Raw genomic sequence first — 18,264 nt, forward strand, 5'->3', positions numbered from 1 at the left:
TAAAGTCAGGAAAATGGATGGGTAGAAACATACCTAATACTAATTGGGAAGTTCCTTTTCTTCTGGTGATGAATCCTAAGTGGGAGGATGCTTTACAGGTACAAAGTTGCCATTACATCAAGGAGTCTTCCTCAAGAATCTTAAATAAAATGTTCTTTTGCAATTATATGCTTACTTCACCATTTGCAGAGAGATAAATGATCTTTTGTGAATCCTCCCACTTTGTGAGATTCACACATGGCACCTGTTCTGCTACTCGCGAGATGTTCAATCTTGAGCAAATTGCTTGGTCCCTTTAAGCCTGCTTCCTCCATCTTTAAATTGGCGAGAGGAGGTAATTGCTTCAAACTTACTTACAGTGTGGTAAAAATCAAATGAAAGAAAGTCTGGAACACAGTAGCACATTTTGTTTTCACCAGAAAAAGTGCGTGATAAATGAGCTATTAGCGATGTTATTAACACTGCTGAAGAACAGCTGGCAGGGTTAGACAGGACCCAGCTTCTCAGACTTTGTGGTATTAATTAAACTCTTAAAGGAAACTTGGACCTCAATTCTTGCTTCCTTTTCTGCCTAGACTAGAGTTAGGTGAATCTGTCTTGAAGAATGCCTACATTTGAAAGGATGTGAATGATCACGGTCTTTTGGATGTGAAATGGAAATTGGGCTTCGAACTCGTGATATCTAGAAGGGAGGCAGGGGAAAGAAGGGAAAGTGATGGGACAAGACAGGTATCCTTTCTGGAAGAAAATTCTCAAGTCTTGCTCGTGAGTTATGCCACTCCTTGGAGGCTTTTGGAAACCATCTAGGCATAGCTGTGAATGGAAGAAGCCATAAATGTTCCATGAGTCTCTCTTGCCTTTGTAAGTTGTAGTGTTTGTAGGAGGGAGAATTCAGAAAAGTCTGCTTTTATTTATGAATACTGTGGTTTGCTTAAAATACATGTGGCTCTGGAGCTGTAATGTCCACATGTAGCTACTGGACACTTGAAATGTGGCTGCAGAGTGAAATGATAATATTTGAATATATTGGGCTATTACTAAAACTAAATATATACATGTATTACAACTAATTTTACTTGTTTCTCTTTACTTTTTAAGATGTGGATACTAGAAAATATAAAATTTCATGTGCGATTTGCATGCATTACATTTCTGTTGTTCTAGAGAGTTAGAGTTGAAGAGATGGTTCCAGTTCTAGTTCAGGAACCCGGGTGCACAGTAAATTGAAATAGCTATACTCTAATCCCATACCCGCACTCTAATCCCAGAGGGACCTCTCGCCCTTCAACAATTCAGTTAACCTGAGTAAAGGCTTTATTGATTTTTTAAAAATAACTTTTAATTTTAGAACACATTTAGATTTATAGAAAAAAATCACAAAGATAATATAGAGAACCCTATGTATCTCATGCTCAGTTTTCTTTATTAACATCTTATGTTAATATGATACATTTGTTGTTGCAGCCAGTGAACCCATATTGATACATTACAATTAAATGAAGTCCATGCAGTACTTTGTTCAGATTCCCTTTTGCTTTGTTTATTCGTTTGTTTTACCTGATGTCCTTTTACTATTATAGGATCCAATCGAGGATACTACAAGACATTTATTAATCATGGCTTCTTATGTTCTTAGCTGTGACAATTTTCTCAGGCTTTTCTCTAGACTTCAGTTTGGAGGAGTCCTGGTAGGACATTTTCTAGAATGATCCTCAGTTGGGATTAGCCTGACGCCTTTCTCGTGATCAGACTGGAGTTACAGGTTTGGGGGAAGAAGAGTACAGAAATAAAGCATGATTTTCATCACATTCCATCAAGAATATATACTGTAACTTAATTTATCACTACTGATGCTAACTTTGATCACCTGGCTGAGGTAGTGTTTGTCAGGTTTCTCCACTGTAAAGTTACTCTTTCTCCTCTTTTCCATATTCTTTGGAAGGAAACCATATACATAGCCCACACCTCAGGAGTTGGGCATCAGACTCCACCTCCTCGAAGGCTTAGCATCTGTGTTAATCATTTGGGATTCTCTGCAGGGGAGATTTTGTCTGTTCTTCTCCATTTGCTTATTCCGTCATTTATATCCACGGATTCATGATTTTATTTTTTTCTTCTCTTGTATTCCAACACTACTTTATTTTGTTGCTCACATTGTTCCAGCTTTGACCATGGGAAGCCCCTTCAGCTGGCTTCTGTGTACTCTTCATATACCCCTATTATTGCAGGTTTGGTTTTTGGTTTTTCCTTTTTAGCACTGTCTTACTCTCCAGGGTACTCCAACATCATCTTGTGCTTTTCCCATACCAGTCCTAGATCAGCCATTTCTACAAGGAATCCAACTTCCTTTTATTGAGAAATGGTGTTAGCAACCAAGATCTGGACACTAGGTATGCCCATAGCTCCTGGGGTTTTATTGCTTCTGGTCCCTCAGCTGAAAGACAAGGAAATGCATGTGTGTACAGTGAATCACATATGTATACATACCAAAAAATATTTTTATGTGTAACCATCTATGGTAAGTTAAACATGAGTTCGTATTGCTGTCTCCAACTCTAATCTGTTATTACATGGATCATTCTAGAATGGCTTTGTTTCACTAGTGACCATTCTCCACCATGCTACATAGTGTAGCATTAGTAACATATCCATTTTTAAGTTCTCTAATATAAAAAGTTCCTCCAGGGGCGCCTGGGTGGCGCAGTCGGTTAAGCGTCCGACTTCAGCCAGGTCACGATCTTGCGGTCCGTGAGTTCTAGCCCCGCGTCGGGCTCTGGGCTGATGGCTCAGAGCCTGGAGCCTGCTTCCGATTCTGTGTCTCCCTCTCTCTCTGCCCCTCCCCCGTTCATGCTCTGTCTCTCTCTGTCCCAAAAATAAATAAAAAACGTTGAAAAAAAAATTAAAAAAAAAATAAAAAATAAAATAAAAAGTTCCTCTGTTAGTAGTTTCACTCCGCATTTCCCAGTACGTAATTTCCACTGCTGTTTTCTCTAAAAATCCCTGCATTGCACAAAGACAGGTAGCAGCAACTGAAATCAAGTTCTCTCTGACACTTGCACTACTTTATAGGGGGTGTGCAAGGCTCGTGAAGACCTTCTTTTATTACTGGCAAAAAAAAAAATCACACTATGTAGGTTTGTGTGGAACACAAGCATGAGGCACTTGTGCTGATATCGAGTGGGCAAGGGAAGGTCATGCTATGCAAAGACTTAGGTGTATATCAGCATTCATCAAGCCTATATACAAAAAAGGTGATGACATTTGTTCGTATAGTGCATTTTATGTAGGGTATCAGTGGTGAAGACTCAGTTCTGGACAGCAGACCTTGTTGGAGTTCCAACTCTGCAACTTACTAGCCGTTTAACTTTGGAGAAATTCTTCAATCACTCTGAGTTTGTTTGCTTGCCTGAGAATGGGATAATGCCAGTATCTCCAAAGGGTTGTTTTGAGGGTTGGCTGTGATAATGTTCAACACACAGCCCTGTGAAACTGATGATAGCTGTTAGTTATGAAGTTCTGAATCTTAGGAACATGCCATTTGTAAAGGGGATGCCATTTGGTGTGGAAAGGATGAAGCTTTCTTGGGAATACGTATGAATTGTGCTAGAAGGTTGCCAAAACTTAATGTTGGTAGATATTTCCAAGGTCACCTGATTCATCTTCCTTTCTTCCTCATTCATGCTTTCCTCCTAAATCATCACCTTTTCATTCTTTTCTTAAAGATGTGAGAAATACAGGATTAGGACAAAGACGTGTGAAGAGTGGTCTCTGCCTCCAAGGAGCTGGAAATGAGGGTGAAGAGACAACTACACCAGTTTCTAATGACCATCAGAGCCACTACAGCAGAGCACAGAGGTCTGGGAGTTCAGAGGGGATAACATCGGTCCCAGGAAATCACCTGGAAGGATAGGTGGGATTTAGCAGACAAAAAATGGGGAAAGGGTATATTCAAAGAGGTTGCGAAAAGTGGGCGCAGTGGGTATCTGTTGTTTTTGGGGTGCCCAGAATCCTCCATTCTATCTTCTGATAGCAGCACCTCAATTTTCCATTGAGGAACTACCTCAACCCAGTCTTGGTGGAAGTGACAGGCCACCTATCCAGATCAAGAGGTGAACACATTACCCACGTGAGTGCATTCATAGAATGTTTGCTGGGATTCGAATCATGAGCAGAGTGAGCAGAGAAGAGAGTTGGCCTCGCTGTTCGAGACCCTCCCTTTGCAGAGACTGTCAGTGAGTTCCTGCCCCCTTGGTACTCGAGCCACCCTGGGAACTGTCCTTTTCGAGCTTGGGGGCTCATGTTTACCATTGACTCTATGAGTCACTCCGGTGTGTTCTAATAAGATTTCCCGCTTCTAATTCTAATAGCTGTCTTTCTAATAAATTCCCTTTTTTGGCTTAGGTTATTAGCCAGACTCAATTCTTTTAGATTCAGCCACAGAGTCCTAAATGGTAGCTTAAACAAAGGGTTGGAGCGGGAAACAAAAGTAAGAGAGAGATGTGTTTGGGTAAAAATCAATTGTCTGCTTAGCATGTAGAGTACACACTAGAGAGCTAGTAGTTGGAAATAAAGTTGGACAGGTTGCTTGGATCTGGAATGTGGAACACCTTGACTGCTAGGCTCAAGTGATGCAATCATAGCCCGGTTTTGGGGAGATTAAATGGTAGAGAGGAGCAAGTATGAAGGCAGGGAAACCAGGGTGGTTGGTAGCCTCGCTTCTTTTGTCAATGTTTACACCATCCTGCATTATTTATTCAATTAATCATCATTTTTCAAGAACTGATCATATGACAGTCTCAGTGCTAGATTTTAGGACTATAAAGATAATCAAGACATGAATCCTGTATTCCCAAAGCCCCCAACCTAGGAGATGGTAAGTGTGATAGATAAATTATTGGACTCAGGTAAGAGTTCTAGGTGTTTCTGTAAGGGAGAGTGACTAACTTTTTTGTTGGGTTAGGAAAGGCTTTGAAGAGGTGGTGATTTCTGAAGTGAGTTTTGAATAGCAGTTTGCCAGGTAGTCACAGTGGAGGTGGGCATAGCCATTGGGATTAAAGGTCTTGGGTCCTGGAAATATATCAGGATTAGAGATAAAGATTTGGGATCATAAATGTGTAATATGGCAGCTTAAAAATGGTAGTGGGATGAAATTGTCCAGGGACATAGGCAATAGTCATAAGAGAAGAAAAGCAAAGACTGAACTCCAAGGAACACCAACACTTAAAGGATAAATGGAGGGAATGGATGCCGGTAGAGGACACGGAGACAGAAGTGAGCCTTTAGGAGGATCACAGAATCAGAGTGTTGTGGAAGCCAGGAGATGAAAAAGTGACAGGATGGGAGGAGCAGGAGGTCTGATGCCACAAGATTAAGGAAACGTAGGACCAGAGAGTGTCCCATTTGTTTGAGCAAAGGAAAGGTCATCAGACTTAAGAGTCACTTCAGTAGAATGGTGGGGGATGAGAGCAAGATTATAGGGAGGAAATGGGAGATGAGGAAGGCCAATTGTGACTGTGGGTATAAGAGAGAGACATTAGCAAAGGGAAATACAGGACAAGGAAGGCTTCTGGTTTTGTTTTGTGAGAAAAACTGTTGCTTATTAGTTCTGGACTAATAAGCATGGACTTATGCGTGGACTTAGCACCTTAAAGAAAACAAGATGTTCCTTCTGAACCGTAAATTCATAATCTCACTCTTGGTCCAGGATGGGCTTGTCTTATTTCATATTCTGTTCTATCACAAAAATACAGTGTGGTTCTATTATAACTTATGGAGATATTGGGCAGATTCATATGTGCCAGAAGGAAATAGATTTGGGGTCATGTACTAAAATTTTAACCTGGCCATATGTAGGCTTAACTTTTTCAAAGAAGCAAAATCAAACAAAATTTTAATTTCAAATGTGCATTTTTCTTAGGGTGAAATGCTTGGAGTGTATACAAAACGTACGTGATAGCTAGCCCCGTAGTTTAGGGGGATCAAAGGGAAGGGGTTGGGATTAGCAGAACCTCATTATTCTAGTAAAATGATAACTTCTACTGAACATTCCCCACTTAGTGTTGACGATCCTTCTGAAGGGCTAGTCAGCCACTAAATGTACCCATTTCAAGCTTCATGATTTCTCTAGTTTCTTGTATTAGTCAGTAGTCATTAGGTTCACAAAAACCTAACTTTAAATAAAGAAAAAGAAGGGACAGCTGGATGGCCCAATCAGTTAAGCGTCTGACTCTTGGTTTTGGCTCAGGTCATGATCTCACGGTCATCATGAGTTCAAGCCCTGCACTGGGCTGTCTGCTGTCAGCACAGAGCCTGCTTCAGATCCTCTCTCCACCACCCATCCCCTTCTGCCCCCTTGTCCACTCGTGTGCATGTGCGTGCTTTCTCTCTCTCTCAAAGATTAAACATAAAAACAAAAAAAGAAATCTGTTAACTCAAGAAAACAAATCATGATAAAGTCAAGCAAAACCTGTGTCAGAGTTATCTGGAACCAGAAACCAATTAACTAAATCTACATACCTAATCTACCTCCCTGCCTACCTACTACCTATCCCTCAGCTTTGTTTCTAAATATAGACTTCATTCTCAACCACTGCAAAGTAACTTGCTTCTTGTAGCTCAAACAATGGATGCCAACAGCTTCTAGACTTATGTTGTCATAACTCCACCAAGAGAGAGGAAAAGATTTTGCTATTGCTGTAGGACTTTGATTGGTCTGCTTGAGTTATATGCCTACTCCACTTCCACCCCCCAGAAAAGTGTGGCAAGAGGGATTGAGCTACTGGGATTGGTCCAACTAGGGCGAGAAGCCCATCCTTTGCTAGGTCACTGCGATCAAAGGGGCAGGATCATAGAAGGAGATAGAATCTCCCATTGACCTGCTTGGTGAAGAGGAAAGCCTCAAAAGAGTGAGGTTACTGCCTGAGAAAAGAAGGGTGTTAGACACGAAACTGTAAATTGTTCAGTAAATTCGCTTGGCACAAAACTTAGGTTCCGTCTCTGAATAAATGGACTGATTGTTTTGGAATGGGGGCAGGGAGAAGTTTTCTGAAAATATCTGCTAGGACATGTCTCTCAGAAAAGGGAAGTATAGTTGAATTATCACTTGATGGTGGTGAAGTTTGAATAAACTACATCCAGAGACTTAGCACTTCATAATTTAAAAGTAAGTTTACTTGCATCAGCCTTGTGAGCTAAAAATAATCCAGTCCTAAAATTTCCATTTTAGACAGTACAAACTGAGTCTCAGAAAAAAAAAAACTCTTATCTAGGATCCCACAACCAGCAAGTAAATAATGACTTTGGGTTTAGAATCAATAGTTCTTGGGGCACCTGGGTGGCTCAGTTGGTTAAGTGTCCGACTTCAGGTCATGATCTCACTGTTGGTGGGTTCAAGCCCCACGTCGGGCTCTGTGCTGACAGCTCAGAGGCTGGAGCCTGCTTCAGATCTGGCGTCTCCCTCTCTCTCTGCCCCTCCCCCACTCGCACTCTGTCTCTGTCTCTTGAAAATAAATACATGTTAAAAAACAATTTAAAAAAATAAAAGAATCAATAGTTCTGACTTCAAATATTTCTTCCATTACAGTCAATACGTAATGAAAGTACTAACTTTAAAATTTTTTTTAATGTGTATTTATTTTTGAGAGAACACAGAGTGCGAGCAGGGGAGGGGCAGAGAGGGAGGGAGACGCAGAATCCAAAGCAGGCTCCAGGCTCTCAGCTGTCAGCACAGAGCCTGATGTGGGGCTCAAACTCACGAACCGTGAGATCGTGACCTGAGCTGAAGTCGGACGCTTAACCATCTGAGCTACCCATGCTGCCTACAAGTATGATCTTTTAAAGGATTGTAAGATCACACCCAGTTTTAGGAATTGTTTTTTTTTTAATGTACCTTTTTTTCAAGTTTTATTTAAATTCCAGTTAATTAGCATACAGTGTAATATTAGTTTCATGTAGAGAATTTCGTGATTCATCACTTACATACAGCACCCAGTGCTCACCACCACAAGTGCCCTCCTTAACTCATCACCCATTTAACTCATGGGTTAATACAATTTAAAGTTGATGTGTATCCTTAGCAATTCCTTGGTATTCTTGTTTGTTTCAGATGAGAAGAAGCAGATGGTTGGCCACGTGGAGAAACAGCTCGAAGAAGCGAAAGAATTGGTATGTGCAGACTCAGTGATATGTTTTCACATCAACCCAGAGCCGTTTATGCCGATGCCTTCCTCTAGTCTGCTTTGTACACTGTAGAAACGTGACACATTTCCGATTAGCAGTTTATAATTCCGAAGTCATCAGTTTTTCCATTGAAGAGAATTTAATAGTCTCTTGGGATTGTATTCTTCTTAATGAAGGTGACGCATTAAGTGACTCCCCTTTATTTTCCTTCATAATACGTTTCCTAATAGGTATAAATAGCTAATGCTTGTTAAAGGCATACTCACTACCAGGCACTGGATTAAACACATTACTTGCTTTATCATATTTAATGTTCACACAAGTGCTGTGAGACAAAGGCTGTCTGTCAAAAAGTGTTAAGGACCTGAGATGTTCCCCTGTTGCTTTGTGACAGCTAAGTTTGCGATAGTGTCATGGATGCTGGTGGAAGACAGGAGATTCCTCGGTCAGAGGCAAAAGCACTTTATTACAGCAAAAGGTGCCACCCGAGTCTCAGCACAATTGCCTCAGTTCCCTGAGCCCCAGTTCCCACAGGAGTGACGCGGGTTTGCCTGGAAGAATGTCTACCCACAGCAGAATACCTTCCGGGAAAGGAACCTGGAGCCTGGGAAATGCCTTGCTTTGTAGCAGCCTGTGAGCAAGCCTGCTGTTTGTCCCGGAGGGGCCCATTATTTCCTCCCCCAGGGCTGTTCCCTATAAATACAACCCTGAGAAATGGCTTGAAAGGAGCAGTCAGGGCCTTATATTCCTGACATGCCCAGCAAGACATGTGGGAATGTGAGAGACCCACAGAGGAGTGATTCTCAGTGCCATTATTCTCCCGTTCTGTAGGTGGGGAAACTGAGGCCCCGAAAGATTATGTAACTTTGAGGTCCTACGCCACAAGTGGTGGGGTAAGAGCTTGTATTTAAACAGGCTATACCCAGAGCTCTGGCTTATCTTCTACTTTTTGATATAAATATATTTGCAAATCAAGGAACAAAAAGTTTGAAAAGGTGTTGTTTCCCAGTTTGGGGTTTTAAAGCCAAGCTTTACAAGCGCGACTCTGCTTGTGGCCGCAATGGGGTCTTAAATGAGAGTGTTGCTTCCCTACATACTGAAGGGCACTGCCTGGTGTTCCTTCGGTACCCGCTTGCTAATATCCTTACAGTTTCCCTGAGTGTGTTTCTGGTGACTGCTGTTGCCAGGTCAAATAAGTTTGGGAAACTAGCTGGCTTAAATAGAATTGGAGGGTGGCATCTTTTTTGGTTGTTGTTTTTCTGCAGAATCCTCTTGGACCCGTAAGTAGGCTAAGAGGCATTATGGATCTCTAAGAAGGGACTATAGGGGCCAGCTAAAGCATGGAGCATTTCCAGAGTTATTCAGCTGAGTTACTTTTCTTGACAGGGTCATACACAAGGGGCTACTGTTTTAGAGGGTCTGAAGAAATAGGTGGCTGTCATTCCCCACTGCACAGCAGACCTTTGCTCTGTGACTTTGAGCGCGGAGGCAGCGAGTTGCACAGCCGCTACTTTGTCTTCTCTGTCGCTGGCTCTTTTCTAGCCATCAGAGTGTCGGATGCTCTCCGGACCCTGCAAGATCAACTTCTCATCTCTGCTGTGCTGTCACTGCCTCTACAGTGGCAGCTTTGCGTCCAACTCCAGCTTCGAATGTCTGCCTCAGTTTTGAAAGTTGCCCCCTTTTCTCAAATGCTTTTCTCCGTACTTTCTTTTCTTTTTATATTCGACTCTTTCTCTCATGCTTCCTGGCCTTCGTGTAACAAGACTGACCTTCTACACAGCGTAGCTGCGAGTCAGGACTGTCCTGCCTTCCAGCTGGCAAGCGCATTCTGAGTGGAACTGTACAAGTAGTCAGTTGTTTGGATCCTGAGTTGACGGCTTATAGTGTTGAGTTCTTAGGAGCAGTTCTTTTGCATCAAAAACTGTGTTTTGGTTTGTTGACCTTCTTTTGGAGCCATCAAGTTACTTAATGATGTTAGAAAGCTGGTTTCCTAAGAGCCAAGATTTTACTGTACCAAGAAGTATAAAACATAGTTATACCTCACGGAGCTTATAACTAACATAAAGAATTCTGTCTAAGATATGTGTTTCTGTTTGTTGAAAATGGTCAGACAGCGAATTTACTTAACTCTGATGACAACCTTTTTAAGGATACTCTCAGTGTATTACACTCTCTCCTTTGGATGAGGACCCTGGCAGAAACACTTGTTTTTGATTTTGCTTATCAGGATTACTTGTGTTTCTGCTGAACAATCGGTTTGTGTTAATCTCTTGGACACTGCTAGTCTTGGGTTTACCATGTCTCCCGCTTTATGTTGGCCACGTGAATGTTGTGACAACATGAAGCCAAGCTCACGTTAGCCTTATTGCTGGTGTCATTTGAAGTGCTTGCTGTGTGTTTCCTTTTTTTCTTTCTTGCCTCCTTTTAATTTCATTTCCAGTGTCTTTATAAAATGCCTTAAACAAAAGTGAAGTCAAATCTCGGATTTTCACTTACATGTACTTTGGCAGTTACTTGGATGATTCTGCTCACCCTGTAAGCACTAAGGACTTAATAATGATTTCAGAGAAGTGAAATAATTGCCTTGCTGAGTAACTATTTAATTTATTGGTGCTTCACATTTTTGTAGAGATATGGTAATAATTTAAGTGGTCACCACTTAAGTCAACCCTAATTAAAACTATGTCTCTCTCTCTTTTCTTTCTTTCTTTCTTTTTTTTTTAATAAAAATTAAGGCCTGTGAATTGAAACATGGTATTCTGGGTATCTGAGTGCTGCTATTATTCAGTCCCTATTGCTGGACGAGTAAGGGGTATATAAGTGATAAGCTTATAGTAGTTAGGGAAATAACTCATTAGAATACTTTATTTTTTTAAATTTTTTTAATGTTTATGTATTTTTGAAAGAGAGACAGACAGAATGCAAGCAGGGGAGGGGCAGAGAGAGAGGGAGACACAGAATCCGAAGCAGGCTCCAGGCTCTGAGCTGTCAGCACAGAGCCCGATGTGGGGCTCGAACCCATGGACCATGAGGTCATGACCTGAGCTGAAGTTGGACGCTTAACCGACTGAGCCCCAGGCGCCCCTAGAATACTTGAAAAGGTAAAATATATAGCAGCGTTTTTGGATGTGAGTTTATTAGACATGGCCGGAGCCAATTTGCTGCTGTTGTTGGTTTTTGTTTTTTAATGCCAAGTAAAAGAAGCTACCTCTGATACCTTGTGTCGTACTTGCTCTATTTCTTCTTCTTCATCAGTAATCACCTCTACGATTCTTCACATTAATCTGGCGATTATCAAGCAAGAGACACTGTTGTAAGCACATTATGAGAATTACGCCTTATAATCTTCACAGCTGTCCTACAGAAGACATACTATTTATAGAAATGAGAAAGTAAGGCCCAGATAACGTAATAAACCGGTCCAAAGGTGCATGACTAGTACATAGTGGAGCCTATGATGTGGACACCGGCATCTGAATCAAAAGCCTGTGTTCTTAATCATCACCCTGTTTCTGTATCACCTCTCTTTACATGCTCGCGTGTTGTTTCCAAAGTGTTATTAGTGACAGATTATTGAAAAGTATGCTGCTGTAATTTCAGTGAGCTTTGTGTAATTTAGCATATTACTGCATCCATTTAACTCTATTATCAACATGGTTATAAAGTAGGAGTCCGGCTGGAGGCTGAGATCACATATTGGTTGGCGTGTGATTTCCCTAATCAGAAAAGAGTTTCCAGAAGAATTTTCACCAAATGCCTAAGTCTGGGCTGGCCTTTTATAGAAAGGGTAGAAATAATGGTTTGTTTTAGGTTCCCATAGTCCTGGTAGTTTGGGGTCAAAAGACCAACCAGGTTGGGTTGGATTGAATGATAGGACACACCGAAGGTATTAAAATTGTTATTATTGAGGATATTTGGATTAATGCATACGTTCTAAAAAACATTCTTGGCAAAGTGAGTGCTTTGTCACTCTGTGTGTCACTAACTCAGTAACTATTTGTTGACCTAAACAAAAGTTAAGCACAGAAGCAGTCCCATTGTTACTTGATCATGGGCAGCTAGCTCCCTCAGCCCGGCTTCTCCAGTGGAAAATGAGGAATTGGGACTAAATCATTTCAACTCTAGAGGTCTGGCCAAATACAGTGCAAGCATATGGTATAAGTCATGTGTTCTTCTCACCCTTCCAGCTTGAACAGATGGATCTGGAAGTCCGAGAGATCCCACCCCAAAGTCGAGGAATGTACAGCAACAGGATGCGAAGCTACAAGCAAGAAATGGGCAAACTTGAAACAGATTTTGTGAGTCAGATTCTACCCTCTGTCACATTTACTAATCTTTCACTGAATTTTCACCTGTATTTTTTATTGTTTCCTCCACACACCTCAGTTAGCATGACACGCATCGTCTCTAGGAGCTTGTGCTGGAGACAAGCACAGCTTTCGCTGTGGATAACTTAGGGGTCTAAAAATGCTTGGGGCGCCTGGGTGGCTCAGTCGGTTAAGCGTCTGACTTTGGCTCAGGTCATGATCTCATGGTTTGTGGATTCGAGCCCTGCGTTGGGCTCTGTGCTGACAGCTCGGAGCCTGGAGCCTGCTTCGGATTCTGTGTCTCCCTCTCTCTCTGCCCCTCCCCTGCTTGCACTCTGTCTCTGTCTCTGTCTCTCTCTCTCTTAAAAAAATAAACATTAAAAAAATTTTTTTATGCTTAAAGAGCTAGCTAATGACGGAATATGAGGGATGCTGGGTTCACGACTCACAAGTAGATCCAAAACCTGTGGTCCTCTGAGTTTAGACAGTATTTATTGCCACTTAGCATTTGTTAGAATTTTGAAGCCGAATTTTGGGCCTTTTCATAGTCTGCAGGCTTTAAGATGCCGTGTTCACAGATGGACTTCAGGGACTCATGAATGTCCTGAAATTATATAGGTATTTTTGGATATCCATTTCGCTGTACACTCTTTTCCTGGGATGGGTACCATAGACTTTATTAGAGTCTTAAAAGGATACATTACACTTTTCCAATCAAAAGGACAAAAGGAATTCAGCTGGTAATTCGTACAAATGATCCTTTCCACCAATTGCTCCATGAGAATATTTAGCTTTCTCTTCCTATACATCCGACTGTCAACTCTGCCCATTTTAGAGCAAATTTAAGAATGTAAATGTAAACGTATAATGTTGAAATTGTTAGTAATTAGAAAGTCATAAGTGAATAAAAAGATACAGCTGAGCAACTCCACTTCTGGCCATCTATCCAAAGGAATTAAAAGCAGGGTTTCAAAGAGCTATTTGTACATCCACGTTCTAGCCTCATTATTCGCAACACCAAAAGATGGAAGCAACTCAGTGTCCAGCAACAGGTGAATGAATAAACAAAACATGGTACATGTGTACAATGGGGTATTACTCAGCCTTAGAAATGGAGGAAGTTCTGACATATGCTGTGACATGACATGACATGACATGACATGCTTGAGGACATTATGCTGAGTGAAACAAGCCAGGCACAAAAGATAAATACTATATGATTCCATTTATATGAGGTATCTAGAGGACTCAAATTTAAGAGACAGAAAGTAGAATGGCAGTTTCTGGGACCTGAGGGGGTGGGGAAAATGGGCAGTTATTTAATGGATATAGAGTTTAAGTTTTACAAGGTAACAAGTTCTAGAGATGGGTTGCTCAACATGTGAATATATTTAACACTATTAAACGGTATACCTAAAAATGATGAAGATGGCATATTTTATGTGTAGTTTACTGCTTAAAAAAAATAAAGATACAGATGAAGAAAGATCTGAGCTTCACCTGTAAGTGACAGTGGAGTCATGTCTTGACAGGTGAATCAACTTCACTTCTGACCCTGGGGTTCAAATTCATAAAGTCCAGAGTTTATAAGGGTCTTTCCACCTCTTCTCCTGCCTTAGGTGTTTTACTTATGAAGGCTGTGCCTTCTAGACTACAGTGGTACCAAACCTAGTCGAAATTCCACCTAGAATCTGGAGATTGGGTGATTCGCAGTTATGCATGTTTGTTTTATATTTTAGTAGATATTTTCCTGAGGAGTTGAGATAGGCTATGTCAGTGGCTCTGATGCAATTGCCTTTTAAATTGTGTTTCTATTAATTACAAAAAGAGAAAAAAAAAAATCAATCCATGATGGGCCTAAACTGAGAAAAGAAATGTGGCTGCCTAGCTCCTGTGCTCTGTGCTAGGTAAAACCTTCTCTGACTGCTTCGGGAAAGGTAGGCTATCTTAGCAAGAATAAGAGATATAGTGAGAAAATTAAATTGATTTAAGAATTTGGCCACTCGAATTTATACTCAGACAACTCTAATTAAAGTTAATGTTTCAATATAAATGATGAATATAAAGTAAAACATTTATGAGGATTGTTTTAGTTTGCTAACCTCATCTTTATGAAACTCCTTTACAAAGATTTCTCTCTTGGTTTCTAAAGTAACAAACTATATTAGTTTGTGAGGGCTACCATAAGCAGTGCCACAGACTGGATGGTTTAAACAACAGATCTGTACTTTCTCACAGTTCTGGAGGCTCAGAGTCCAAGGTCAAGGTGTCAGCAGGTGTGGTTTCTCCCTAGGCTTCTCTCCTTGGCTTGTAGACAGCCGTCTTCTCCCTGGGTCTTCACACGGTCTTCCCTTTGTGTCTGTGTTCTCATTTCTTCTTATAAGGAACCAGTCACATTGGATTAGAGCCCACCCTAATGATCTCATTTATACTCAATTAACTCTTCTCCAAATGCAGTCACTTTCTGAGGTACTGAGGATTAGGACCTCAACATCTGGAGGTAGACACAACTCAACCCATAACACTGAATTTAGTCGTAATCTTTTCTTCTTAAAATTTTTTTCAGAAATTAAGTTGCTTTCATTGCTTATAAGTCAGCCAGTTCAATCTTCAGTGTTTTTTGTCTCTTGAAGAATATAATCCTGGGTAGAGTCCTTTAAGTATTTGGATATTATATACTTGGGTAGGTATTTCTCAGGCATATTTTCTATTATAAAGTGAAACAGAACCAGTAACTATGAACTAAACATTTATTCTCCCGGCCATCGTTAAAAATTCATGTGTTTAGGTGTATAATTGTTCACACAACTTTCTTCTCCTTCACCATTACCTCCACCCCCTTCCATTGTTTAGTGACTTAACGGTTTATAAAGCGCCTTAATGTGTACTACATTTCACTGTATGAAGAGTAGAGAGAGGAGATGTGAAGGACTCTCCCCATTTACACATGATAGAACCAGGAGGTTCAGATTGTTTCTGGATTCCATTCACCACATCTTTCTCAAGCCCTGCTGTCTATAGACACTGTCCTAGGTACTTGGAAAAAGCTGTAAGATCAAGTTTCTGCTCTCATGGGATGTAAGTACTAGTGGGGAAGACAAGAAGCAAATAGACAAATATGCAGATATCACAATTCCAGGTAGTGATACATACTGTCCATGACAATGAAGTGAGTAAAGGGGTGAAAGTGGCTAGCAAAGTGGTCGTGGCTCTTGACTGAAAGAGAAAGAGGCACATTTGTTTACAGAGAGAGGCAGAAGAAAGACCTACAAGGGCACTGTAGGCATGGTAAAGACCTTGGCGTTTACTCTGGTTTGAAGAGAAGCCCTTGGGGGCCGTTGAGAAGTGAGTGGTCCTTTGACTCCTGCTTTACAGCTCTCTCACTTTCCCTCACCCCATGTCTCAGGAGGGATTTGAACGAGTGTGGAAGATATTTATGTAATTCTTTTGATTCTTACTTTCTTTGTATATTTAATGCTTTTTATTTTTAAAGGAACAAAGAGTATCTTCTTAAAGATATTTGACAACCTTCTCATGGTGATGTACCTAGAACTATTGAACCCCAAGAAAAAAGAGCACAGCTGCTCTTAACTGCAAATGAATCAGATCTGTTCTTCCCCTTGTAATATTGAGACTTTGGGGGGTCATTTGTACCAATGAGGAAGGGCAGAGGACAGCCCGATACTTTTTTCTTTGACCCTCACTATCTACTTGTTCTCTTTCCTTGGCCCCTCCTCTTCTTCCTGTGCCTGTTCCTTAGACACTGGGTCCTTCAGGCTTCTTCTCCACTTACTGCACTGTCTATCTCTGTGTAGCATCATCCACTCCCATGGCTTCCACGATGGCATCTCTACCCACCTGCATTTCTAACCAGATCTCTGTAGCTCTAGATTCATGGTTCTTTTTTTTCTTTTAATTTTTTTAATGTTTATTTATATTTGAGAGAGACAGAGACAAAGCACGAGCAGGGGTGGGTGGAAAGAGAGGGAGACACAGAATCCAAAGCAGGCTTTGGGGTCTGGGCTGTCAGCACAGAGCCCAACACGGGGCTCAAACTCACAGACCATGAGATCATGACCCGAGCCAAAGTTGGATGCTTAACTGACTGAGCCACTCAGGCTCCCCGAGATTCATAGTTCTCACTATTTACTTTACCCCAGCGTTCCTTAAACACAAACACTTAAACTTGACAAGCACTAGTCACTTCAGAGTTATCGTTAATTTCTTCCTCTCCAAGCAACTTTGTGCTTCCAGTTGATCACTGAGAACTAGCAATCCTGCCACTTAAATATCTCCTACTCTCCTCTCCACTGCTGGAAGCTTTCATGTTTCTCCATCTTGATGTTTGTAGTAGCCTTTCCTCCTTCTATTCTTGTCTAGCTCTACACCACCCTCTGCACCAGTCTGGAATGATGTTTCTAACACACTGATCTGAATACGTCATATTGTTCCACAAAATCCCATGGAGTGCTCATTGCCTGATGAATAAAATCCAGGTCAGCTTATAGGCTTTCTGTTCTGTTCCATTGCTTCTTCACATGTCCAGGAATTGTATTATCATATGCTTGGTATTGTGGATCATACATTGTTAAAAGCCTAGGTTTGGTTGGTTTCCTTTAGAGCAGTGCATCTCAACCTTTTTTTCATTATTGCCCCCCTAAGGAATCTTTTTAGACTTTTTTTCCTAATTGCCCCTTCCTCCTCCTACCCCATGAAATTTTGATACTACAGATATACTGTGTATCTGTACACTTGTCCATGTACTATGGCCCTTTGAAGGGCCCCATGTCTTTGTAATGTAGTAAATTGTTCGTCCTCCCAAGAACTAATTTTTGCCTCCATGGGCATGATATAACTTCTGCTGACAATGCATGCTTTAGAGATTTCTCTCTCTCTCTTTTTCTTTCTTTCTTTCTTTCTTTCTTTCTTTCTTTCTTTCTCTTTCATTCATTCATCTGTTCTTCTTTTCTTTTCTTTTTTCTTTTTATTTAGAGTAAGCTCTGTGCCCAGCATGGGACTTGAACTCACAACTCCAAGATCAGTGGTCTCATGCCAGCCAGGAACCCCTCAGAGAATGATGAGCTTTATATGGGCAAGCAGGTAACTTACTAACAGGTCAGATTGATCCTCTCAAGGCTTATTGTTAAGGTTTTTTAGGACATGTCTAGAGTAGACCTACTTTTGAGGTGTGGCCTTTCTTGGCTTCCACTTGAGTGACTGGAGCATCAGTGAATGCTCTACCTTATGTTTGGTCAGAATTCTGTCTCCCTGCTTTGGGTGACCTCCAGACTCTCAATTCTGCCCATAGCCCCCCAATACCTGTTCTCTGCAAGACCTTGTGGGATCTTGTCCTCTGCGTGTGCAAGTTCATTTTCAGCCACAGACAGAAGGAGGCCCCTGTTTAGATTTCTGCAGCCCCTTCTCTGTGTAGCTCCCTCCTCTCTGTTACCCTGCTAAATTCTCTCCATCTCAGTCCCAAACTCCAGTGTCTGCCTCTTAAGCTCAGTGACATGCTGTGCTCCATTTTGACTCCACCCCCATGTGCTGTAGTCTGGAAAGTACCTGCAGGCTGAGAGTGATGGCAACTGTGGGACTCTTTTCAAGTGTTTCTCTTCTCCAAAGGATGGCAGTTTCTACACTGCCTGTTGTCCAGTTTTTAAAAACAGTTACTTCATATGTTTCATCCATTTTTTAGTTGTTTAGAGTGGGAGGATTAGTCTTGTACTGATTGCTCTGTCATGGCTGGCATAAAACTTCAGTGTACTTTTAATGTTTATTA

At 41.2% G+C, this 18,264-nt stretch overlaps 1 protein-coding gene across 4 annotated transcripts in view; it reads left to right on the plus strand.

The window, feature by feature from the left end:
* VTI1A (vesicle transport through interaction with t-SNAREs 1A) overlaps positions 1-18,264 on the plus strand; it is a 360,010-nt gene that overhangs the window by 3,136 nt on the left and 338,610 nt on the right. For all 4 annotated transcript variants that reach the window (XM_043597527.1, XM_043597529.1, XM_043597526.1 and 1 more), the window contains exons 2-3: positions 8,105-8,163; positions 12,366-12,476. In XM_043597527.1, coding sequence (XP_043453462.1) covers positions 8,105-8,163; positions 12,366-12,476 — 170 coding nt within the window. The remainder of the gene's footprint in view (positions 1-8,104; positions 8,164-12,365; positions 12,477-18,264) is intronic.

Source organism: Prionailurus bengalensis, chromosome D2, assembly GCF_016509475.1.
Source record: "Prionailurus bengalensis isolate Pbe53 chromosome D2, Fcat_Pben_1.1_paternal_pri, whole genome shotgun sequence".
NCBI classification, from domain to species: Eukaryota; Metazoa; Chordata; class Mammalia; order Carnivora; family Felidae; genus Prionailurus; species Prionailurus bengalensis.